The 27,749-nt window shown below is 40.3% G+C and overlaps 1 protein-coding gene across 1 annotated transcript; it reads right to left on the reverse strand.

Annotated features, from left to right (window-relative positions):
* Positions 1–609: 609 nt before the first annotated feature.
* DNAAF5 (dynein axonemal assembly factor 5) lies at positions 610–27,749 on the reverse strand. Its single transcript, XM_009908777.2, has 13 exons — positions 27,215–27,749; positions 26,610–26,794; positions 25,638–25,762; positions 25,052–25,167; positions 21,620–21,852; positions 20,237–20,449; positions 18,382–18,525; positions 14,168–14,336; positions 10,960–11,107; positions 6,481–6,631; positions 4,630–4,786; positions 1,958–2,149; positions 610–1,531 (listed from the first exon to the last, which is right to left on the reverse strand). The coding sequence occupies exons 1-13, from the start codon at positions 27,744–27,746 to the stop codon at positions 1,392–1,394; spliced, it is 2,505 nt and encodes an 834-aa protein (XP_009907079.2). The 5' UTR covers positions 27,747–27,749; the 3' UTR covers positions 610–1,391.

Here is a 27,749-nt window from a genome sequence, read left to right on the forward strand (position 1 = left end):
TGCAAACCAGCTTTTGGATACTTAAGCAATTACTCAGTTATTCTGTTCTTACTAATATGACTATTCTCTTTTGGTAGAATTTTCAAAGCAACCTGGTATTTTGTGGAGGAGTGGCCATGAGTTTGCATGACTTTGCTTTCAAGCCAATAAGGTCTGTCTTGCAGATTTAATCTCTCTCAAATGGTTCTCTGAGAATACAACTAGATATTGCCATAAACAGATCACGGTTTGGTGAACAATTGTGTCACAAGCCTGAAAAGGGCAACGTTAGCTCGGGGAGATAAAGAAACATGAGGACTTCCTACAGCATAAGGAGTATTACCAAATCTGAGCCTATCTTTGGACTTAATACAAAGCCAAGATGTGGGAGGCAGAAGCCAAAGAACACTTTTTGTCTGTAATACAGATAATTAAAAAGAACCAAACCAAATCAAGATCCTGATTTTCCCATCATTTGTGTGCAATAAATAGCCCACTACCCAGAATGATATAGACAAGAATCTAGGAGCCCACTTACTTTATTACAAGGCTGAGAATATAGGACACCACTAAAACACTACAAAGGCCTTTCGGCAAAAGAAATCAAGTTTTAAAGTAACATTGCAGGACTTCATTTCAATGTGCTACACAAACAAATGTTGCTTGCTTTGCCAAGGCACAGTGGTGTAAACACAAAACCTGAAGATGTGTTATATTTCATACCAAAATATCAATGCTGTTAATCTAAATGACAAAACAGCACATTTCCTCCTGTGTATAATAAACCCTAATTTTATAAAAGGTTAGCTTTGTTCTCACTCATGAAATGTGATACAATGACAATAAAAACTGTTCCTTAGTGACACCTACTCAGAATGTGTCCCTATTATAGCAGCATAATAATTACAGGTACTCAAAACATTATAAAACTTTTGCTGCATTATGCAAGACAAGTTTGGCTGTATTTTTTTTTTTTTGCCTAATAACTGACTCTGCAAAGTGTGAATATTATCCAGAGTTTGAAATGCTCCTTGAAAGACCAAGTCCTTGCTGAATTATATTAACTCTAACATTAGACTACGACTTTGTTAAATAAATTACCTTTATCGATGATAAATGTTGTCCAATCCCTGAAAAAACATTCCTGCTTTAAACCCTGTACTGGAAAAACCTCCAAAGCAAAGTGAATTAAAACATTGTTTTATTGCTAGCAAATACAAAGAACTGTTCAAACAGCAAAGAACAGAGAACTGTACCAATTTGACTTTTAAATGAACTAACAGTCAACAGACAAAGGGAAAAAACCACCCTCTATTTATTGCTCAGTCTTTCTTAAGCAAATAAAAATAGGAGAGTAATCCATATCATACAGATTTCCCTTACAGTTCACTAAGATGAACTTCAGTATCCATTCATAAAGCTGATTCTCTGGCTGACTGAATGTGATGTAGCAGCTGATTACAGTAGGCTGGCGTTCGATGCTTATGTACAACCCCTTCAATTTCTCTCACAAGCAGTTCTGGATATAAACCACTTCCTTCCTTCAAAACTTCTGTAAAACAAAAACACGGTTTATAAATCATTAGCCCCTCTGCATTTCTCTGTGTATGTTTCCTCAAAGTAGGCAAAACCTAACCTGTTGCTCAGTCATGACAACCTGATTTCCCCCCTCATTTGCTGAGATCCAATACGCTGATAAATTCCAAAGAATCTATCAAGCAATCTAAGAGATGGTCACATCCTGCCACTGTTTGTGTCCATGCGCCATCTAGAAAGTCTTCTGCTCCACCAGGTACACTGACATTCCCCCTCTGGTGAATGCTAGATAAAAATATTTCATTCTGCATACAGAAGGTCTGAGCTCATACTCACTGAAACCCAAAGGAAAGCTTCTGGCCTGTTAGGCCTCTGCTGTCTTACAACACTTGAAAACACAATTTAAAAAGCATAGTCAAAAATACATGACTGAAAGCCTTACCTAGGACTGCATTTTGGGTATTTTGATCTGGGTCATCAAGATGCACCAACAGTTCTTGGTACAGAAACTCGGCATGATTTTCCATTGCAGATTTCACATCGCTGTCCTTTAAGGCCTTAAACCAATTAGTTAATGTGTGAGCAGCTGCCAGGCGTACATCACACGAAGCATCATCCAGACGCTTTAGAACTTCTGGAAAGGAGCACACACATAACCACAGAGCAGAGTTATCTTTTGCACTTGAGAATACAAGATGAATTTTGTCATCACTGAAATCATTGTTGCATTTGTGACACATTTCTGTCTTCTGAACGTTGTGAATACAAGTAGAACGCTGTTCCTAAAAGCATACAGTGCATTGTAGCCGGCTTGTTACATTGGAGAAGAGGAGGCTCAGGGCAGACCTTATTGCTCTCTACAACTACCTGAAGGGAGGTTGTAGACAGGTGGGGGCTGGTCTCTTCTCCCAGGCAACCAGCACCAGAACAAGAGTACACAGTCTCAAGATGTGCCAGGGGAGGTTTAGCCGAGATGTTAGGAAGAAGTTCTTCATAGAAAGGGTGATTGGCCATTGGAATGTGCTGCCCAGGGAGGTGGTGAAGTCACCATCACTGGAGGTGTTTAGGAAGAGACTGGATGGGGTGCTTGGTGCCATGGTTTAGTTAATTAGGTAGTGTTGGATGATAGGTTGGACTTGATGATCTCAAAGGTCTTTTCCAACCTGGTTAATTCCATTCTCAAAAACACTAACAGAAATGTACAAAATTGTTTACATAGGGTCACAGGATGTTAGGAGTTGGAAGGGACCTCTGGAGATCTTCGAGTCCAACCCCCTGCCACATCAGGACTGTAGAATCTAGTGCAGGTCACACAGGAATGCATTCAGAGAGATCTTGAAAGTCTCCAGAGGAGAAGACTCCACAACCTCTCTGGGGACCCTGTCCCAGTGCTCTGTGACCCTTACAGTAAAGAAGGAGGAACGTAGATTAGTTCACCATTCTCTATCACTCTAACAAGGTACTATGACTGTCTATTAATTAGATTAGGAACATTATTATTATTAAGATTAGGAACTTATCTAAGTTGAACATTATCACTTTAACAAGGTACTACAAATGTCTATTAATTAGATTAGGAACATTATTATTAAGATTAGCAACTTAGAGTAATTGATCATTCTCTATCACTCTAACAAGGAACTTAGAATGTCTGTAAAAGCATTGCAGAATTACAGAGTTCAGCCACTTCTGTGCTCTATAAAGCACAGCATTTCTATCAAGCATTACTACAGTGCAGACTATGTGAATATGCAAGATGCAAAAATATACATGAACAGACAATTGTCAAAGTGTTCCTCTAAAATGAAAATGTTTGTTGTTAGATTTCTACTGTGCTATATAAGAAAAAGTATCAGTCATTAAGATGCTGAGTTAGGGAAAGTCCGATTCATTTGTTTATCTCCCTGAGAACACAAATCCTGCTACAAAGCATAGACTGTTCTTGTCCAGATTCATTGCTCAGCATTTAAACAACCACCCTAAGAAGCAGTACAGCACTCTTAGGCTAGGGTTTTCTTCTTCCCCCTTTTCTTCTCCCTTTTTTTTTTTAATTGAAAACCCAATCCACTACCTATTCAGGTCTATTTATGGTACAATGAAATGGTTTGCTCTTGGCACTCTGAAACACAGCAAGGAGAACAATGCGACTTCCATTTATATAACACATTACTGTTCTGCTTTCACTATAGTTAGAGCAGTGTTTCACATGGTCTAAACTAGGAAAGCAGTGCAGATGAAATACTGGCAAGCCTTGCCCAGACCCGTAGTATTGAGTAAAGTTCCATCTAGTGGTCTAAGGCGTAACGACGTTGTGAATACTGCTCGGTTCTGCTGGGGCACGTCCAAAGGTCGTTGACTTGCCTGAAATACGACACTTCAATGACATGAAATAATGCAGTTAAAAGGCTACTACAGAAAGGCCTGGCAAGAAGCAAGTGCTGTTGGAATCACACTCAACACCACCTACTCAAGGGTTTAACATCTTGATTTTCTAAAATGTGCATGTGTGCTTTGTACACTTTAAGTGCTCTAACCAGTTTAAGACCATGTTTTAGTCTTCGCAGAATGAAGACATGAAATTGCCTCTTACACACAAAAATGCTGCTAATGGCATGACTCTGTGCAGCACTTTACTTTCTCCAATCACTCTGGGGGAGAACTACCTGCATAGTTAAAATATCAGATAAGGGAACACAGAAATAGCATTACAGTAGGAGCATGGGAGTGAAATTAGAATGGGCAAGAAATTGAGTCTACATAAAATCTGCCCCTATTTGCACCTCAGACTTCTGAAGGGCTTTTTGCTCCTTACATGGGATTAAAGCCAGATGCTATACTGACATAGCAGTTTCTGTCATTCCCTAGTCCACCAGCTGCAGTCAAATTGCAGGGGAAGTGGACAATCTCCAGAGAGAATCATAAAGCTAGGCAGTGAGTCTGACTACTGCTCCAGCACGATTCTTTTCATGCTTAAAAGCTAAATCAACTACGATACTTCAGGGAAAACCAGCAACTGCATTTCTTCAACATGGAGATTTTGATTCAACAAACAGAAAGCAAACAAACAAAAAAGAGGAGAAAATGCAAACACACAAATTAAACTTTTACAGTTACCTGTGTAAGTGTTGGTAAATTTATCTTCATCAAACTGCCTCCCACAGACTTTACAAACCACACCAACAATACGACAGGCCATCAGGCGAGTAAGTTTAGAGTCTTCATCCAAGGCAGCAATAATTTGGGGCATTAGCCCATCTTTGATTTTTAAGATCTACAATTAAGAGGGAAAAATATAGAAGAACAAAAGCCTTTTTCAGTCACTCTAAACCCATATGCTCATTGGTTACATCACCATTAGGTCTGACCAATGCTGGTTTGCTTAGTTTAAAAAGAAAAAGTCAGCTACAAAAGTTAACCTGAAAATCCAGGAAGTTACACAGCTCTGCTTCTGCCTCCAAGCGAGCCTGGGAAATGAGAATCCAGCAGTCAATCATCCTGTCCATGAATGCTCAGTGTATATGCAGATGAGTTTTATGTAACTTGCAAAAGCTTTAAACTTAGTTACCTTGTTATTTTTAAAAAACTGTTGGCAAGCCTTTTAAGTAAAAGGAGATGAGAATTGGTTGTAGGGACCGGTAGATGGCGCTCTTATTCTAAAAGGAAGCTTGTGAGTCAAGACTGTTGTAATACAATGATTCAGCCAGTTCCATAATTTGACTTTCCTATGTACATTTTGAATATATATATTAAAGCAAAAAAAAAAAGGCATTAAGGCACTGATTCAGAAGAACTCTTTAACTGGAACAATAGTCACTGACAGAAGTGTTTTCATATATGTGAATTCAACCAGTTCCATGTGTTTATGCACTTTGCTCTATTAAGGTCTGTTATACAGACTATGAACATCCAATAACAATTTAATTATTTTTTTAAACATGCCCATATAGACTAGACTACACTAGACTAGACTAGAATAGAATAAAACAGGTTGGAAGAGACCTTCAAGATCATTGCGTCCAACCCATCATCCAACACCACCTAATCAACTAAACCATGGCACCAAGCACCCCATCCAGTCTCCTCCTGAACACCTCCAATGATGGTGACTCCACCACCTCCCCAGGCAGCACATTCCAATGGCCAATCACTCTCTCTATGAAGAATTTCTTTCTAACATCCAGCCTAAACCTCCCCTGGTGCAGCTTGAGACTGTGTCCTCTTGTTCTGGTGCTGGTTGCTTGGGAGAAGAGACCAGCCTTCGTCTATCTACAACCTCCCTTTAGGTAGTTGTAGAGAGCAATAAGGTCTCCCCTGAGCCTCCTCTTCTTCTGGCTAAGCAACCCCAGTGCATCATTTCCAGAAGCTATTTTTATTAATAAAGAAGCTTCAACAAACTTCTGAGATTCAATTAATCCTTAATTACCATGGTGGGGAACATTGCTTGAATGCTCTCTTCTTCAAGCAGATACCCTTCAAGTTCCATCTCAAGTCTTCCTGCCCTTTCCAGGAATCATTTAGACTCTTTTCTTTCCCTAAATGGACCTGTGGGCTCCAAGGCAACCAGATAACTTTGCACACCCTGGCTAGCTCCAGGGCTGCTGCACAGGCACTGGCTAGGGATCTAAACATGCCCAGCACCCAAGTTGTTGTGCTAATGGTGGTTAGTATTTTGTGCTACAGAACTGACCTTATGCTACAACCAAGTTCTACAGGATCCAGTGATGATGAGTATCCCAGCTCACGATACTGCTGGCTTTAAGTCTCTTATCAGGATATCATTGTCCTTCCTGTACTAATTGCTTCAAACATTAATACTCAATTACAATGAATGAATTTTATTATGAAAATTGTATGTCCATCTGAAAGCACTACTTAGCATAAGGATTGATTCTTTTTTTCTCCTTGCATTTATTTTGTCTTTCTGCCTAAGATTTCAAAGTACATTTGACAAGAAAGAGAATTTACCTCTTCTGGTGAAAGCATTTCACAGTGAACAAGAGCCCAAAGGCACGATACAGCTGTACTGCGGATGGCAGCTGCTGTTCTTCCAGCATGCCACTGCAGATTAGGAGCCAGAATGTCTTTTATCACAGTCTCAAGGTAGCTAGGGAACAGCCTGAAGGCAAAAATAAGAAAGCAAAATAAAGGTTCATGAGAAAGTGATAAAGAGATTGACAGCACGTAAAAGAGAATTTTCTGTTATAGAAATATAGGCAAAAAAAAAAGGGGGGGGAGGAACCCTCTGTAAGAAACTAAATAAAACCTTACAAGCCAATGTGATTATAATGTATGTGATAAGCTTTTCATAACTTAATTTTTCTAGATAGTATTTAAACAAATACCTAACATTCATGGAAAGGGGAGGCTAGACTTTCTCCCACTTCAGACGATGCCCATGACTCACTGTGTTATCTTGGTAAACTACTTACCTTCCCTCTGTCTCATGTTCTCCATCTGTGAAGTGGAGATAACACCCCAAATGAATGCTGTGAGGATTCATTAATATTTGTAAGGCCCTTTGAGACTGTCCAGTGAAAAGTATTTATAATGTGCAAAGTATGAATGCTATTGATGAGACCTGAGCTGCTGGTACTGCCGCAGTCTACACAGGATACTTCAGATTTCCCTTGGCTCATAAACTCACCTCCCTCAGAGATGAGAGGTCTGTAGGATTTTCTGATGGTGCCAGTCCCAGTACTAATTTGTTTTCCTTACAAATACACAAATCTGTTATATTTTTGCTGATGCTTCCTCCTCCTCTACTGAAAGGGATATAGTAATGCTTAAAGTAGGCAGTATTCCCTCACACCCATTTAATTCCAGCTCAATCAATTTTCAATGAAGAGAAAAAGACACAGGTTAAGAAAGACTTTGCTGGAAAGAGACCTGTGTGCCTAGCTGTGACTACATAACTAAGACTCAGGCTATTCTCTGTGCCTCTTAAAGAGCAGCTGGCAGCATGCAAAACAGACTGACAAATACCAGGCTCAGTCTACCTTGACTTGTGCCCCACTCTATTTAAACTTCCCACAGACCTGGACTGTGGCCACCTGAGTGCAAAACAGCACATCATCACCCCGGTGCTTGCCAGAAAGGAAAGAAGCTGTTGTTAACTCTTCCAAGAGTTCTACATTTCCCAGATGAGTAAATTGCTCTTACAGAGATTGTGCCAAGCCACAGGAGGAATGGGTAGATGTTAACAACAACCAACCAGCACTAAGTACTTTCTAAAAATCCCCACAACAGCAAGACAGAATCATCCAGCAATAAAAAACACTACTATTGTATCAGTGTAATCAGAAATGTGATTGTGTCTACTTCTTTTCTGTAACTACCCACTGCAGTTAGATCCTTCCATCCGGGTGTAATCTGACTGCAGTACAACCAGCTGGCCTGCCTGGCCTCAATTTCCTGCTGCACACAGAGAGAACTGAAAACCTCTATTCCCAATGTGATGAAAAAGACACACCTGGCTGCTGCTTAGCCTCTTAGCTAAGGCAGCACTCAGTGTCTGAGAAAGTCAGAGATCCATCCTTGCTGCACGTCCAGCAGATGGCACTTAAGATTCAGTAACAACGAGAAAGCTGCCTTTCCATTAGACACATCTACATTTTCCCAAGCCCTTTAGACTTATTATTTCAAACACATTTTTGAGAATTAATAATTTTCTAATCAAAAAATTGTCAGAAAAAAACCCACAACTAATGATCCCCATCATTCCAAATTTCCTTTCAGCTCCAAAGCTAAAAAAAGCTTTGTGCTATCTGTGCTACTGTGCTGTCTGATCAGTAGCTGCCTGTTTGTAATAAAGCCTTCTATTAAACCACAAAGAAAAACCAATCTGTCAAAGCATGAAGGTAAATTCCATCAGCATTATGTTAACCATAATGCTATGCTATTTGTGAGAATATTTGTTCTAGTGCCTTGAAATAGAGTCAGTAAAGCAGTATCTGGCAATTATCTGACTCAATCATGTCAGACTCAAAATTAGATGACCACACAACTCCATTTGGCATAATAACTGAAAAGCCTTCCTATCTAAACTGTTAGAATGTGTTTAAAGAGCTAAACAAATTACTGCCAGCAGTGAAAGCACTTGTGTAACCAGAACTTCACTACACTGTCTCTCATTACAATTAAGATGTATTTTTTTGCTGTTGCTGATGCAATTAAATCCTCCCTCTTTCCATGTGCAGACTTTGCTGTTGTAAATCTCTGTAACCTTATTCTAAAACTAATTTCCATGAAAGAACATACCCTCTGTGTGTGCTATTTTTATTTACAGAGGTGAAACTTCATGCTAAAATGGGATCTGTGCATGCAGTAACACCCAGATCTTATCCACATATAAAAAGCAGAGCTTGGCTTTACACTGAAATTGCTTACCCTTGCTTTATGGACTTACATTCTTAAGCTTTCATTCCATGTTAATTACTTTTTATACATTTTTGTTCTGGGTTGGCTGCTTTTCTGCCTTTATGGCACTGCTGCATTTGGCTTCATGTTTGTGAATTGTTGTGGTTTGTTTTTCCCCCCCCCATGTTATATTTCTGGTTTTGTTGTTTTGTTTTCCAAACTTTACTTCCTAATTCCAGGTAATTTGAAACAAAATGGGATTTGCTTTTACAAATCAAAACCTCCCAAAATGTGGTGTAAACAACTATTGAAACACAAAAACTTTGTGTATTACCTCCTACATTAAAGCATTTGCTGTGGTAAGTAGGATCAAGACTTCAAAGGGTTATAGAATCATAGAATCAACAAGGTTGGAAAAGACCTCAAAGATCAAGTCCAACCTCTCACCCAAGACCTCATGACTACTAGACCATGGCACCAAGTACCACGTCCAATCCCCTCTTGAACACCTCCAGGGATGGGGACTCCACCACCTCCCTGGGCAGCCCATTCCAATGGCTAACAACTCTCTCAGTGAAGAACTTTCTCCTCACCTCAAGCCTAAACTTCTGCTGGCACAGCTTGAGACTGTGTCCTCTTGTTCTGGTGCTGGTTGCCTGGGAGAAGAGACCAACCCCCACCTGGCTACAACCTCCCTTCAGGTAGTTGTAGACAGCAAGAAGGTCTCCCCTGAGCCTCCTCTTCTCCAGGCTAAACAACCCCAGCTCCCCCAGCCTCTCCTCGTAGGGCTTGAGCTTGAGGCCTCTCCCCAGCCTTGTTGCCCTTCTCTGGACATGTTCAAGAGTCTCAATGTCCTTCTTAAATTGAGGGGCCCAGAACTGGGCACAGTAGTCATTTAGCCTCCTCTACTGCTTTTCACTTTCTGAAGACAGACCTGCTGGTAAAATTCATTGCATTGCTCTTGTTCTCAGGCCAGAGAGCCTCACTATGAGTTAGTCTGGGCCACTAAGTCATTCTTCATACAAGCAGGTCTATTAGCCTCATTGCATGTGTATCTAAGGCCATCCACTCATATTGCCTTGAATGAAACAACTTCCATCACTGATGCTTGTGGTGTTGTGTGTGGCTATTGCCACTGAGAATATTACTTTGAAACATACTCTTTTATTTTCTTTCCCCATACTGATAATTTGCCAAAAGTACTTTCAATTTGAAAGGAAGAATGCTTCCTGTGACTTTTTGGGGGGGTGGGGGGGAAATAGTTAAAAAGGAAAAAAATATGACTCAGAATACATTTACATACTAAATGCATTAGACACTGGCAAAAGCAAAGCAGATACAGTTTATGGATTCAGGGCAACTTTGCAGAAGTCTTTGCACTATTAGGAAAGCTAAATCAATGACAAAAAATAAATCCTCACTGTTGGCATTGCTATAAATGGAGGAGTTTTATCATCACTCTAAGTTAGATTGTACTTGCAATGCATTAATAGTGCCAAGCAAGGGGAGAGCTCTATATTCAGTCACTGAGAATAATAATTCCTTATCAAACATTTAGTTTAATGCTTTCTAAACACCATGCTATATCATGGGCAATTTCAAATGCTCAGTTTTTGAGGTGTTTTATTGTTTTCTTACAATGACTACAGGCAAACTTTAAGGATTTAGGAGTTGGGTGGGACAAAAAGAACAAACAAACAAAAGCCAACTAGCCTTCCCATCATATTTCTTTCCTAAGAATCCCCATTTCAGCCTTCAAACAAGCATCCTCTTCATTTTTTTGCAAACATATTTGCATGACATGCATTCTCATTCTCCCAGTGGCAGAGGTAGGAAGGCTACAGTGGAGGAAGTCCAGACTTCATGTTATAATTTATATTTTTTTCATTACTGCACTCCACCCTTCCAAGCATTGTTAGAAGCAAATACAGCAAGAAAAACACACTGCTGAAGATGGTGGGAAAGTCTCTCTTCTTCCAGGCATGCTAACATGGACACAATTATAGGGGTTAAATAACTATCATGGTCATTACTTTTTAATGCCACTGTAGTGCTCAAACAGCTGTGTGGAATTAGGACTCTACTTACCCCTGAGAATTGACAGTTTCACTTGCTTTCTGGAGCAACTGGGATAAAACAGTAAAAAGTTTTAACCGCAGCTGGGGATCTTTGTTGGGTTGAAGACACGTCTTAAGAACGAGAATGAAGTTCTTTAGAGCTTCACCTATGACAGGACCTAGGAAATAAACATGCAAGACAGTAAGCACTAAGAGTTCTGTTTAGATGTTTAATGGGAGTCCAATAAAATTAGTAATATGCCTGGTATTAAAATAGTGCTGAACTTTCCACTCTTGCATGGCAGCTGTTGGTGTATCCATGCTACATCATATTAGGCGGTGCATGAATACCCAAGCTAAGTCTCCAAGGCCTGAAGCAGCCAGCACCCACAGCCTTAGCCACGGCAGCATGGTGCTCCCTGAAGACTGGTTCACCCCACATCTACTTTGGCCAGCTTGATATTGCTGTACTACATTGCATTATACAGTGAGGACCTATCAATGACATCTGCTAGTGGCTGGGACTGTACACTAGTGGCATTTGATGGGGGGGATTAATGCTGTTGTCTTACTTAGCTCTGAAAGCTGGAAGCCAGGCACAAAGTTCTGGTTTCACTGAACTTAATGAAAAATCCTACTGAATCTGGTGTGACTCTGACACCACTCCAAACAGCAGCATTAACTGTGCTTTTTTCTTCTTTCAAGTTTTTCCACATGCAGCATTCAAGGGAAGATGTTTATGACTCCCAGAGGCATGCTTGAAAGGGTCAGCCTCAAAATGTGGATAATAGAATTACTGCAGCAATATTCTGTCTCTGTGTTCACATAATGCTTATTTGGATTTTACAAGACAATTGAAAATATTCATTTTAGAAGCTACTTGAAATGAAAATGTTTTGCAAATTCATTCTCTAGTTTAACATTTTCACATACTGTGATGAGTTCAGTTTTTACCACTCACACTGTGATGAATTCAGTTTTTACCACTAAACAGTAATAATAATAATAAAAACAAATAAAAAAAAGCCCCTGCAGCTGTTATTCCAACATCTAAAGAAATTATTTTCCCCAAACAAAAGGAAGTTTATGCCTTTTCCCTTGATAATGATTATCTTCCTTGTGGCTTTAAAGAAAAAGAATACACACAGACTACAAACATGCTTTAAACTGCAAGCTTCATGCTGTAAACTGCTTGCAATAAACTACTCTTCTCCAGCACCTTCTTCAGTTTTGCATCCTTGTGATGCACATTCTGTTCAACTCCAGTCACTCAGGAAATCCTCCCAGGAGGAGACACAACACTGACATTTCTGATGACAAGAATATTCTTCATCCATGGAAGGGGAGAGATTGAAGCACTCCAATATTTGGAAACTGAACGTTTGAAATGCTAACAAACCCCCTCCAAATCTTCACCGTCTAGACTGAAGCAACACAGGGTGTTGAACTGCAGTTTGTTACACTTCTGTGCCAACAAACAGGTCTTTCTTTTCACAGCATTTCAGCATTTGTTCAAAACACACTGCACCATGTGAGTTCTGAGACATTTAAAAGATACTACTGTGACATCAAACTGGTAACAGCCAATCCAACAGATACAAAACAAACAATTGAAACTGATAACAGACAGGAAAAAAAACCCCAACCTATTACATTTTAAGCACACATTCCTGAAAAAACAGTAAGAACTGAGAAATTTGAAATGAGTAAAAGCAGTTAAGTTGATTAAAACCAACATTATGTGTGGGAATGAAAAGAAAGAAAGAGGGAAAAAAAGAAAAGGGAAAAATAGCTGTAGGAGCTGCTGTGTCAGACAGAAAACACAGACAATAGCATATTACCAGTGTTGGGTGCAAGCCAAAAAGTTTGCCCAGACATTTGATGATTTATTTAGCATTAAGGAAAACAGAGACAACTGTCTAGAAGTCCCTCAGTCATGGAAATGGGAGTGCAAATATACAGAAAAGTTGGTCTCTCAGATCTTGCACTGAAAAAAACTTCTGGTTTTTTCCACAGATGAGAATAAGGAAAGGAGGGGCTAAAAAAGTACATATGCTGGTTGCTGCACAACCCAGCAAGTGCCTGCTTCACCAAGGTTTGCTGAGGCTTTTTGTGAGATTCAACATTAACTGTGGAAGATACAATCCCTTAAAACACACCTGTCCACTTTTAACTAGCTGCTGTTGCAGTAATAAAACCTCATCTGAAGTGGTTGTCTATGTCCCTTTTTAATGAACAGAAAGTAAAAACTGAATCACAGAATATTAAGGGTTGGAAGGGACCTTGAAAGATCATCTAGTCCAACTGCCTTACCAGAGCAGGAACACCTAGAGCAGGTCACACAGGAACACATCCAGGCAGATTTTGAATGTCTCCAGAGAAGGAGACTCCACAACCTCTCTGGGCAGCCTGTTCCAGGACTCTGTCGCCCTTACAATGAAAAAGTTTATGCTGAACCTCCTCTGCATCAGCTTGCACCCATTGCCCTTGTCCTATCACTGAACATCACTAAGAGCCTGGGTCCAGTAATTTCCATTTTAATCATCTTAAAATGGGTGCCTAGGTGAAAGATCTGGCCATCACTACATCGCCTGCCTGTAGATACAATCTGGAGAGCTGTGTCAGAGGAACATTCACCATGCAGATCTGAAGCTAGGTGAAACGTATGCCAAAGCATTTCATCAATCTGTATGTAGCATGTGTAGAAGTGAGGAAACATTTGCACAAAACTATAGTACATTTTACAAGATTAGGGAACAGATTGGAAAAAAAGACCTATTTTTGGACAGAAAAGTTCTATCAGTTCATTTCTCCATGATCCTGGCATATTTCACTCACCTGAAAGCATACTTTTAGGCAAGTGCTTTTAGAATGCCAATGAATCTTTTAGAATTTAAGATGCTGCCACATTTTTGGGTTTGGTTCTATCATTATCTTGTGAAGTTTCTACATATTACTCTATTCATTGTAAAATTGGGGGCTGGACTAGATGACCTTTGGAGGTCCCTTCCAACCTTGACCATTCTATGCGTGATCATAGAATCATAGAATTGTTAGGGTTGGAAAGGACCTCGAGGATCATCTAGTTCCAATCCCCTCTGCCATGGGCAGGGACCCCTCACCCTGGATTGGGTTGCTCAGAGCCACGTCCAGCCAGTGATTCTGTGTAAAACACAATGTGTCTGCAGCCTATGGAGAGGATTATTTTCTTTGTTTTAGGAACTACTAGTAAGTTGTACCTGAATGAGTTGCGATGACATCAAACTGTAATACTTCTGGGGAGTAGCATGTCCAATCATCACACGACACTGAAACCCACTCCATAAGCTGAACCATATGCTGCTTGTAGAGATAAAGAAAACTATCCAATTGCTGCACTTCAGCTAATGAAGACATTGTTTCCTCTACCTGTTAAAGCAAAGAAAGGATGATTTATCTTAACTGAAGCAATGTTAAAAAAACAAAAGGAAAAAAACCCCAAACTTTCCTAACTCATACCAGAAGGGACACAAAGTTTCCATAGTCTCTACCTGGACAATCAAGGCTGGTATTTAACATCTGCCTATACTACAGCCATTACCTTTTATTTAAAGAGAAACATTTCCCCTGATTTTAAAATGAAATTGTAAGGAACATGGCAACATAACAGCAAAATGAAAGCATCTCCCCTCCGTGTGAAAACCTATGTGACTTTTCTCCTCAATTTCAGAACGCTTTAAAACGTTAATGTAGAGGGAATTTCTCACAATCCCATTTGGCAGGCTATGGCAGCTTCCAATAGCTATTGCTGTTGCAGCTCAGAGAATAGAGTAGAATAGAATAGAATAGAATAGAATAGAATAGACCAGACCAGACCAGACCACACCAGGTTGGAAGAGACCTTCAAGATCATGGAGTCCAACCTATCCTCCAACACCATCTAATCAGCTAAACCATGGCACCAAGCACCCCATCAAGTCTCCTAAACACCTCCATTGATGGTGACTCCACTACCTCCCCAGGGAGCCCATTCCAGTGGGCAATCACTCTTTCTATGAAGAATTTCTTCCTAACTTCCAGTCTAAACCTCCCCTGGTGCAGCTTGAGACTGTGTCCTCTTGTTCTGGTGCTGATTGCCTGGGAGACCTGTCTACAACCTCCAAGACATGGTGTTTTCCCTCTCCCTCTTCAATTTTTTTTTCACTCCCCTCCAATTTTCATTGTGCAAGCTGCTCTCTCTTTACAGTAGCTGGGCAGGTTCATTTAGAAATTCTCAACTCCTCTTGCACTCCTGCAGTGCAAAATCCACTGTTATATTTGAGATCCAGTCTTCATCGTCACATTTAGACTATTCCATGAGACAGGCAAATAAAACATGTACAAATAAAATGTGTACAAATAAAACACATACAAATAAAACATGTAAAAAGAACTACTAAATGAATTCCAGACATGATCATGCTTGGCAATGAAGCACATGAATTTCCTTAATCACTTGTAGCAGATGTATTTCAGAGCCAAGGAAAATTTGCTTTTACATTTCCTGAAGACTCCTACCAGAGGCACAAAACTTCTACAAGGAAGAGATTAAAAGCGTGCTGGAAGCAGTAGCTACAGTCTTGGTGATTTCAATGGAGAGTGAATCAAAAATGGGGAGCAAGACACTGCTAGAAACCCACTGAGAAATAACATGTGTCGACAGCATGGCCAGTTCTTGACTGGAAAGACGTAGTGCAGCCCTAGGAGTGACATCATTTGACTCTAAGTGGTTCAGTCGAGCTACAAATTGTAGTCATATTTTTAAGCTGAACTCAACCGCACAAGTTAGCTGAAACATGTCTAGGACCTTTAGAATTTTATAGACTAATCATTTGCCAGACAAAGATGTTATTATGGAAGTACCAGATGTGGAGAAAATAAATGAGATTTCTAGGAAAAAAAAAAAAAGAAGAAGAAGAAATAAATCAGGATTTGCTAAGGACAAAGGTTACTCTTAAAGCAGGTTTGCTTGCCTCAAGCAGAAGAGATTTCTCTTTCCTCGAAGTATTCTGCCAGCCAGCCAGCCAAAACAACTCAGAATAACTTACATGTAAAATACTCATTTATCTGTAGATTAATTGGAACATTTTACATGACAGAATCTTAAAGACAGAGACTGCTTTTCATTATTAATCCCACCACAATCTGCAAGATGTTCTTTTTTTCCCCACTGAACAAACGAAATACCAAATAATACATCACTGACAGATGAGTTGTAAGAATCTCTTCAAGTCGTTTCAAGAGTGCAATTAGAACACAAAGAGAGAATAACAAATATGCCAACAGACTGATGCATATCTTCTCACCAGGAAGTGTCTCACAGTTGAAGAAAGAAAAGTCAGAAAATAGCAAGGGTGATTTTCTCCCCTATATTTGAAAGTTACGAAGTTCAATGACGCTTTATTTTCATGCTAATAGTCAACGTGTGCCAAAAGAAGAGCTAAGATATCACAGGCCACTGGTAACAAAACAAAAGCTCAATACATGCTTAACAGGATCCAACAACTGATATGGCTCCATTCCATTTGGAGCTGTAAACTACACTCCTCATCGTGATACCAAAGTGCTCAGCCGGTGGTCTGGATGTTTTTTTCTTAGCCTTAAGCAACCAGAAACACTGACGAACACAAAGCAAAGGGCCCCAAAATCTAGGAAGACTCTGAGTGTCCACAATCAGATCTTGTCAGCTGTGCTCTCTACTATCTTTGTGCTCCTTAGAGTAAAGCCTGAGCTGAAGTTCTATAGTGCAAATTTTGGAATATTTTATGTTTGTACTCAGAATCTTCTGATCCTGAATACAGATTTCTCTCCGAACAACAAATTTTAACTTGAAAAGTGAGCTGCAGTACATTTGTTCTGTATGGTCTTAAGCTATTTTAACAGGGACTTTTGCCTTCTGCAAGCTGTACAGCTCACTTTGAGAATAGTCAGTGGGAAAAGAAAAATAAGACATTTAAGCCATATTTGTATTTGTGACAAATACTGCAATTATGGAATCTCATTGCCAGATTTTCTATCTGTCTAGCTGAATGAAAGTCTAATGAGAAAAAGGATTCTCATCCAAAGCACTGTCAACTTTACAAACAATCTGCAACTACAGGGACATCTTAAACCTTTAATAATCTTGGGAGAGAAACTGTTCCGTGTATGAAAATCAGGATTTCTCTCCATAAAACTTTTTTCTATGTAGGAGTATGACTATGGAAGGTTTTAAATGGATATTGCTGACTTTATAGACCACTGCAGGGCTAAACAGACAAGATACTGCAAAACATACCAGATCCATCTGTTCAAAGTTCACTTGGCCAGATTGTTTGTTTTTCAAAAAAACCCATTAAACCAAACCAAACCAAACTTCCCCCAAATCCCACCCTGGTGCTGGCTCCCCAAGAGGTAGATCTTCATGCTGTACCTCCTTGACCTGCAAATTCTTTTCAATGCTTGTTTCAAGCTTTGTTCTATTTTACTTCTTTCAGAAAAGTTTTCTAAGCCTATCCCTTCTTGCAGGCAAGCCTGTCAGCTGTGGGGCCATAAATACTGATGCTATGCAGGCCTTTGGAATACCATGCCTGGGAGCAAGAGAAAAGGAAGTAAAATAGCCCATCGCATTTAAGGTGCACGTTTGAAAAGAGACAACTTGGATAGGTCACAATTGTACTACACGAGGATGGTTTCTTGATTTATTTGATGCTTTAGCTTGGGGAAGAAAGAGAAAAGAGGGAAATAAGGGGGTGAGATAATGTTCAGCAAAAAAAGGCTCATCTATTATCAGGGCATCTACAGATGTCTTTGATTTTAAAGCATTCCTGCAACATTTAAACTTCAGGTTCTGGTGGGGAGGTAAAAAGGTCAACTACTGTAAAATCAGTCTGATCTTTGTCTAAAGATTAAATAACTGATTTTGAAACGATGATCTTATCACTTTTTTAAAGGCTAGTAGTGCTCTCAATCTATAGGTAAATTGATCTTCAACAGAAAATTTTAGAGCATTTTTCTGGCCACTTGTGTACAGCCTAACAATAACAGTAACTCAGTGACTTACATCCACCTAAAAAGTAAGCACCAACAGTTCAGCCAGCACCAGCAGCATGCCCATGCCTTTGCATAATCCAGCAACAAGGATAAGCTCTTGAACACCTCCTGTCCCCAGACTTTACCAAAACCATGTCCCAGTGACTATTATCCACTCAAGTAAAGTGGGTCAATGGCAGTCCTCATCCAATCATGAGCTTCCCATGCTCCAGGTACAGTCAAGGTCATGCAACACTAAATCATTTCAAACTCTACCAGTCTTTGTGGATGAGCACTTAGTTAAGGATTTCTGTGGCTGAAATGTAACATCCAGACAGAAAATTATTACTCTGTTTAGACAAAATGTCTTTAAAATGGCAAAAATCAGAAACAGACTGGAATATTACACCAGCTCATAGTTTACCTTTTCTCTGAGGTGTTGAGAACTTGGTGTTGCCATTATTGTCACCAAAACTTTCATTAGCTGAAAGCTAATTCCTTTGCAGTTTTCCTGGCACACTTCTATCAATGCTTGCACACAATAAAGCAACTGCTCCATATAAAACACCTGTATTTCAATAAAAGAATCAATGTGTTATGTTATGGTAGAAGATATAGCATTATTTTTAAGGGAGAGATATGGGAAATGGCAATAATAAACTCTGAGCACTGTATAATCCCCTAAGTGGCAACATACCAGTAATTTCATACTAGCTCTTTTGATTACCTACATTCTATGCTTTATAGAATACAACATACTCCTCCTCCCACACTGTTTGCTCATATTTACCTTGTCCTGTTAACATAACAAATGACTCTGCTTTTAAACACACAATTGCTTCCCTGTGAATAAAAGCATCAAAGCATTTTGGAATGCATACTGATGGTATTTTCTCACTCTGAAGCACAATTTGTTAACTAAAAATGTATTTGTTACAACTCTTTCAAATACTATTTCATGCTTGACTGTTTTGAATGGAACAATACTGGTTAAATACATAAAGCAAGGAAACCCGAGCATCTGCTTTTCTCTCAGCCAATTTACCTCATTTGATGCAACATAATGCACCTTATCTTCATTCAGCTGATACTAATTGAAGTCAATATTGTTGTCGGTTAGCTTGCAATAACTGCTATGATAAAGTGCATCAGATATTCCCTGAAGCTGTCAAACTACATTCAACAAACAGAAGGGGCCATTGTTACAGATTTGCTTCAAAAAATAAATCAAGTCTAGGAATAGTTTAGCTATAAATGTTATTAATCTCATGGACACGGTCAGTCCTTAGCTAAACAGTGTCATGCAGCATTTGCTGTTAAAATAAAGATTGTTTGCCAAGACCAAAGGCTAGAACAATTCCACCAAACTCTTCAGCTGCAGATGAATGTGTCTACAGTATCTAATGCCAACTGGAAGTGGAAAGCTTAAGACCTCACAGCAATTTTGCAGGTGTACCCCAGGGAACTGTTATTTGAACAATCAGATTATAGTGCTTCCAGTTACAGCAGTTCCTAATCATCACAGGCTCCATGGAGCTGAAGGTTAATTCCTGCATCACAGGTACATATTCCATTAGGGAAGAAGCCTAATGAGGGAAAAACTTCAAATATGTATCCTACACTGGATGAAAAAGAGAATTACACTAGATTTGGTTTACACACATGAGTAACTGTTTTAAAGGGAAGCCTGGATCTGACATGAAGTCAGACTTTTCTGAAGGCACAGCACTGGCCCTTCTTTGGTCATCTTAAGAGCAGAGGCCTTACAAACTTTTGGTGGATTGAAAGCTGGGATTTCCTTTGTTGGCAAAATTGTAGGAATTCTTCTTGTGCATGTTTGACATATTGTGAACATAGAGCACTACAAAACGTGGATTACATTCTGTCTCTGGATCAGCCAAGGTAGTCCTCTGTTACTACAGTACATACTTCTGCTGCTTCTCTCCATTTCATGCCTTTTCCCTTTCCTCCTGCTATCTGAAGTACTTTACAGCAGTTCTCAAGCTTGAACCCACATCTGCTGAGAGGATGGATTGCTAGCAAGGTTTGGGGAATAGGAGATTTTGAACAGGAGACTCCACTATGGCCCAGGGAAGATAGGGAAGCTCCTGTTTTGTCTCAGACACAAAACCACAACTATATCCTGATACAGGGTGGGGGCAGATGTGGAAAGGAGGAACAGGAATGGGAGCATTTTAGGGAGAAGAAGGAAAGAAATAAGTTGAGGGAACTCCCCAACTAAAACTTTGGTCTGCTGTGTGTTCTCCACTTAGCCTTACCTCTTCAGATCGTTGACAGACCTCAGCTTGTGACAGTGTGTTGCCAAGATCAGTCAGATGAGGCTGTAAGATTTCTTTTGGGCTACCTCGAATCACTGCAGTTAGAACCATGATACAAGACGGCTTAGGTGTCTTCTTAAGGGCCGATGTGATTAATTTCAGTGACACCTTAGGGCTGACAAATGTTCCAATCAATTCTGCTGCTTTCACACACTGAAAAAAAGAACAGGAATAACTTCAGGATTTTCCTGAAAACACAAAGATCTAGCAGCATATGAGGGGCTTTTTCTTTGTGCTATTCCAGCTTTTAAAACGCTTCAGCAGCTGCCTTGTGAGCCTTTTTCACTCACACAGTAATGATTATGTGCATGAAGAAGCTTTCTTGATGTGTTCAGTAAGCACATAATAAGGCATGCAGCACTTCTCAGCAGCAGATAAACTTCTGTGAGAAAGAAATGCACAGAAATGCAGTGTATAACTTTCAGCATAATAAAGTCTCTAGTTCAATAACCAGAGGCTGCAGATTTAGTGGAAGGGCTGGAATAGCAAGAAGGGGATAACAGAGTAAGAATTGGAGGAACAGGAAGAACGATTCAGGAAAAATTGCCTCTCTCAGACAAGTACTAAGAAAGACTAAAGACAAGAAGAAATTGCAGGTTTAAAAAAAAAGGATAATTTCAATAATGAATTTCACAGTCTATACAGGTTCACCCATAGCAGGAACCTAAAGGTAGACCTGATTTAGGAAATCAGCTTTTCTGACATTGGTTGCACTACTTGCACCCACAAAGACAAGAATCTATTTATTTCAACATAGTAAGCAAGTATATTGTTCACATGTTTTTAACTTCCATAAAAGCCTGAGCCTGATCCCTCAGAGATGGACAACTTCCAGTGACCTAAAGTAAGACTTACCCTCAGCAGTAGACTCAGAACTGTAACGGACAGGGTCTTAGCTGTAGACAGCAATAAGGTCTCCCCTGAGCCTCCTCTTCTCCAGGCTGAGCAACCCCAGCTCCCCCAGCCTCTCCTCATAGGGCTTGTGCCCCAAACCCCTCCCCAGCTTTGTTGCCCTTCTCTGGACACGTTCTAGCAACTCAACATCTTTCCTAAACTGAGGGGCCCAAAACTGGACACAGTACTCAAGGTGTGGCTTAACCAGTGCTGAGTACAGGGGCAGAATGACCTCCCTGCTCCTGCTGGCCATACTACAGTCTTTTCCAACCTGGTCTGGTCTGGCCTGGTCTATTCCATTCCATTCTATTCCATTCCGTTCCGTTCCATTCCATTCCACTCTACTCTATTCCTGTTCCTATTCTATTCCATTCTATTCTATTCTATTCTATTCAATGTACAGCAGATGCTTGAACAGATGAAACTTACATTTTTAACCACTTCTCTTTCTTCATCCAAGCATGCTTGGTACAAAGTCCTAAGCAGCAGCTCCATGTGTTGTGTTATGTAATCCTCAGCATGTAGCAGCAATGTATGCAGAAGCTGGGATGCTTTTACTCTCGTGCTTTCAACCCAGTCTGTTATATCATGAGAGAGACCTGGCAGAATTTTGGAGAGGTTTCTTGACACAAGTTCCCGACAACCTAGTCCTGGTCGAGTCACTAGAAGAAAATGAACAAATACAAAACAAAGAGAAAAGGAACCATCAAAGGAAAAGCCAAAGCACACTAATCACTAGAAAGGTTTAAAGGCCCCAAAGTAAGAGCTATGGAAGTCTGCTTCAGCTTGTAACAAAATATTCCAACCACTGCTGCAGAATTTACCAGCACGAGCTGCCTTTCTTTAATATGCCTTGCAAACTTGAAACTCCACACAGCTCTCTAAAAATGTTTGCATGTATGAGGTGATTTAGATTATGTGTTTGAAAATGTTTACAGGAATGGAAAAGAGAAATTAAATTTTATGAGGCACTATCCACTTGGGAAAACAACAGCTTGGTAATTCCTTTTATAATTTTAATAGCATTCTTATTTAAAAAAACACCAAAACAACAATAAACTGAAATACAAAGAAGCAAAACAGAAGAAAGATTTCTGCACTGAACATGCCTGCACCAACAAAATTTGAAAAGCTGTTGTCTGAGAACCCCCACTTCATAACTGCCACTCACAATGTTCACATGCTGTTTTGAGAAGGAAATGTTACTCATTCTGAGGTGTCAGAAGAACTGAATGTGAGAGTGCATTTCTGATTTCTGGTACAGAGTTCTCAATGACTGACTTTTCTCAGGGTATTTTCTCACTTTGGCCCTTGTACCTACAATTGCTAACATGAAAAGTGGTCTAAAGAATGCATAAGGCTTATAGAAATGCCTATAAAAAAGAATGAAATTCATTAAATTCAAGCATCAAGCTGCCTTTTTTTTTTCCCCAGTGGAGGATAACATTTTGGATTATGAAAACTGACAATGAATAGCAAAAGGTCAAATAAAGGAATCAGCTTGAGACAGCAAATACAGGCTGGCATCCTATTCGACCTGAGGCAGAATTTTGTTTCAAGAATTTGGACAATTCTTTATTGGCAGTTCCTTCATTTCAGATGTTCAAATGCAGGCATTTATCCCTGTAGCTATTCCTGTCAAAGACTTCCCTGCTATAAACTGTCTGCACCTGTATCCTAAGGCAATGACTGCTTTTGCTCAGTGGAAAGCTGGTTGGATGACACCAGGCATGAGGGCTAGCTCTATTCTTCCTCTGACCTGCAATATCTGTCATTGTGAGATCAAAGCACAGTGGAGGCTCATATGTCAGGTCCATTAGCTTGAAAGTTTCATAAAGATAGTTAAATAAAACTCACTATGAAGTCACAGCTGGAAAAAGATCTTCCAGTACATTAGATATGTCAGAAGAAATGGCAACAAAGTGTTAAAATACACCATTATATTAAAAAAACCCTAACAAATGTTGGTGGAAGGGAGACAGAGGGGAAGGACACATAATAAGAACTCATCCATATATAGTCTGTGGTAGGACATCACAAATTATTACTTGAAAATAAGGTATACAAGTATCTCTGATAAAATTCCCTATCTGTAAGATTAAATAGCAAATAATTCTTTCATCTTCCTTCTCTTTTGCACATAAACCTTGATTGTTAACAAGACATATCATATGGAAGTAAAGAGAAGCAGCAGGAAATTCTATTGGAAAGTCATTATTAACTCAGGATTCAAGCCTAAAATTAATTAAGTTCTTTATGTGTGCATACATGTGTTTGTACATATGTCATATTTTAGCCTTGACTGCATCACTCTACCAAGTCAGATGCATGAAAAGAAAATAGATGCAGGGCTGGAATGTTGCCCAAATTCCTGAGGCATATAATTTAATTAGGAAGTAATTGACAGATGTCCCTTTCTAACAGTGAAAAAACAAACACTGGACACCCACACACAATTCCCAACACACACCTAGAGAGAAATGAACAAGGTAACCCTATTAGCAACATAAATGGTAACAATTATTTCAAGGATTGGCATACGAAACCTTTTATGACCTTCACTGTGTCATGGCCATAGAAAAGTGACTGGGGCTTAGACACTCAACTTCAATCAGCTTATATATGGTAAAAAACATGCCCTGACTGCCAAAAAAAGAAATATGCTTCTGCCATCATCAGTGGAAGTAAAAGCACTCTTTACCATTTACAAAGCCCTGAGGCAATATATATAAAATAAGGAAGGGGGGGAAGAAAAAAAAGGAAAGGATAACAGATCAACTTGCTTGTCTTCAAAGCTAAACAGTTCTGTCAAACCAGTCACCATTATGAAGTGTTTCCCCTTTCATTCAAGCATTACTGAGTCAAACAACTTTGAAGGGGAAAGAAAAAAAAAGAAGTGTAATTTCAAAGAAGAAAGGACTCCGGAACCCAGTGTCAGGGAAAGGATTTTGCTGCTGGGTATTCTATGATATGATTGTCGTGCAGGCACAAGCCAAGCATGAACCTGTTCCTTCACACCAAAAGAGTTTTTGTTCTGTTAAATATGAGTATGGAAATCAATAAATGACCCATTTAAACCCTCTCTCTCATCAACATCCACAGGCAAATTTTTAAACATTAACTTTATGAACCTGAGAGAGGAAACAAGCTTGAAGCTACTACAAACATAACGTTTTAAAGCCATCTATAAATCACAGGGTGTTAAGAAGCCATCTACCCCTGAGTGTGTAACATAAAGGAAATGATTGTTTCTGTTCCCACGTTCTTCACGTCCACTGGCAGGTTTTAGTTACCATCCCAGTGTCTCACAAAGAAGTCTGAAATCATTTCCCTGCAAATTTTTCTTCCATGCCAGTTCAGTGGATCATTAACACTGTGCTTGTTCTCATTATTCAAGGACTCAGCTCACACATTCCTTCACTCTGCCTTCCCTTCTGGCCACCATTGCCCACCTGGGTGTTGGCTAATATAACTTTCTGCTGTTCTGCATCACTGCTCTACCTCTTTTTCAGCACAGGTACTTTCATTTAGTCTCTCTGAAAATGCATTTTGGGGGGGAATGGTAAAATTTAATGTAGTTACTGAACATTGTTTTAGATTTTGAATTTAACATATTAATTTCATACACCTATGTGAGATATCTATCTATCTACCTATCTATCTATCTACCTACCTATCTACCTACCTACCTATCTACCTACCTACCTATCTACCTACCTACCTATATCTGCACTAGTCCTATATGTTAACTAATACCACATTTGGTAATGACTATTAGGCATCCTGCTCTGCTGTCATTACTGAAATGCAGCTCTTGGTGATTATTCAGGAAGTTAAATGCACTTTCACTCCAACACTTACCTCCCTTGGGATAATGCAAAGGTGAAACACTAAAATCCATTTTGTCTTTCAGATCTTCTTCATTCTCTTTCTCCCATTGCAAGCCTATCTTTTCCCAGTAAGTCCAAGCCAGTTTTCTAGACATAAAATAAGAATTTTATACCATCATGCTCCCAAAAGAAAAAAAGTCAGTCATTTAAAAACTAACACTTCTGGAATCTTTGACTCTAAAATTCAGCTGGAAGCATGGGAAGGATTCCTGCCATTTAACCTAGGCACATTAACATGGGAGTTGATGCTTCTTTTGCACTCACTGGACAGAGGCCACTTCATCTAAAACATAATTCTACCTATGTTTACTTCTGTCTTCATCTCTCTCATACTTACTTGAACATAGCATAAAAGAACAATATCACAAAAGCTACTGAAGACAGTGCTGTCATTTTGGGTTTAAAAATCAAACCCCAAACCAACAACATCAAAACAAAACCATTTTTTCCCTCCAAGCGATAAATCTGGGAACGAGGAAATGCTTTCATGTACAACAGCTACACAGGGGGAAAGAAAACAAAGAAGAAGGAGGGGGGGAAAAAAGCATTCTGCTTACACATTTTCAGGAATTTCATCAGAAAAGCTGCCAAGTAACAAGGGGATCAGCTTGTGAAAATATGAGTATCTGTCTCGTAGGTGCAACAACCATTCTCCAATGACAGCTGTTACAGCATGCCGAACCTACATGGATATGAAAAGACTGTTTTAAGTATGTCAGGGAAATACAAGGGGAAAAAAAAGAATAAAGAATATTAGCTTTCCCTACATAATATTTGGTCAAGGGCATCAATAGTCTCAAAGGAAATGACAAGAACCCAAGATTTCCTCGCTCGCACCAAGCATCTTAAGGAACATGCAAGGGGTGGTGATGCTCCCTCTTGTGTTCTCGCTGTGGCTTAGTCTGGAGTGCAGCACCAAAGCATGCTGCTTTTGAGGGGAAAGACAAGAGAATGTAAGAAATGTACATTTCTCTGAAATCTGAAGCTTTTCAGGCACATCTCCAGAAGACAATGTTCTCCTTTTGCTATAAAAGAAGCCCAAGCTAAATAACATCAATACACTCATTCAAAAATTAACATGTTTTAGCTAAGATTAAGTCGCACAAATTGCTGCCTCAAATGCATCATGTGAACAGACTCTTAAGTGTTTGCTGTGCATCTGAAAAGGCCATAGAAGTCCCAGGGAGATCTGACAGAAGACTTTAAGACAGAATGGAAGTCACCCATTAAAATAAAAAGGTGCTTGCAAACTTCAGCAGCCTGCAGAATCAGACAGCAGCAGAACAGGTCAACAACCTTTGTTTTGAATATGATCTGACAAGTATGTATGTGACTTATCAATGTATCTTAAATGAATGAATGAAAAGTGAAAACTGAGGGGTGGCAAGTAGGTGAGAGAGGAGCACCAAAAACCCCACCTGAAACAGACTTGAAATATGTTTAGGTTAAAAAAAAAAAGGAAGGGAGGAAGGGAGGGAGGAAAGGAGGAAGAGAGGAAAGGAGGGAAGGAGGGAAAGAGGAAGGCACACCTTAGGAATCTCATCAAATAATCTCTGGGCCAGATGGGACAGAACATCATCCACAGACTTTCCATTTCCAAACTGAATCACTGTTCCAGTAGCTTGAATTACATCAACACGAACTCTGTAGTGCTGGTGTGAAATTGTTTGCATCAGGGGTTTTATCAGAGATTCTGATTGCATATGGAAGTGCTCTGTTAGGGCAGAAAGACAGAAATGTCAGAGGAGCCCTTCTGTATGTGGGTGACAGATCTTGAGCAACATGATTTCTGAAACACTATCAACAGCAGCCTGATTAACCTCACTGCATTTAAGTAGCATGCAGATTTGTCTTCATATTAGAGCTGAACACTAGCTCACACACACTCCCCTAACATTCTCCTCCCTACATGCAATGGCTCAGCATCCATCTGTGTTACAGTTCTCCAACAGATCCTGAGGATCTGACGTGGAAAGGGAACCTCTGAAGGTGTGTGCAGCTTCTCAACTCTTTCTTTCTCCTGGTTGCATCCCTGTAACTTCCTATCAGTCCCTACCTCAAACCCTGTCCCCTCAAGGAGAGCAGGCTCACATCAGTACAATGCTCCCCTCCTTCGCACATCCCTGGGCCCCACCTGGCATGGCCTGGGCGCAGGCCATGGCGCACCGGCAACTTTCGCGCCTGACCTCGGCATAGTGGTCGAGAAGGGTGGTCTGGAGGATGCGGATAACCTCGGTGAGGTAGGGGACCATGGCGACCCCGCAGCGCTTCAGCAGGAGGCTCAGGAGCTGGACGAGGCCGAGGCGCAGCTCCTCGCTGGGCTCAAAACCCTGCGGTGGGCAGAGGCGCTGAACCAGAGCCGGCAGAACGACGGGCAGAGCCTCGCCGGGCCGGTCTCCCTGGCTAAGCCCATGGCAAAGGAGTTGGAGAGCGAGCTCCCGGCACCGCTCTGCCGTGTCCCCAACCAGGCAGCGTGCCAGCGGCCGCACCAGCTGCGTCCCGAAAACCTCCTGCACCACGGCGTCCGAGACAGGCCTCTCCTGCACCTCGGCCCGGATAGCCTCCAGCGCTCGCAGCCGTGCGGTCCGGCTGCAATCGGACTCCTGCAGGCAGCTCAGGGGCCGGTTCAAGGCCTGCGCCAGCTCGACCGCACCGGGCGCCGCCATACT

The sequence above is a fragment of the Dryobates pubescens genome, chromosome 4 (assembly GCF_014839835.1).
Source record: "Dryobates pubescens isolate bDryPub1 chromosome 4, bDryPub1.pri, whole genome shotgun sequence".
In the NCBI taxonomy this organism is placed as follows: Eukaryota; Metazoa; Chordata; class Aves; order Piciformes; family Picidae; genus Dryobates; species Dryobates pubescens.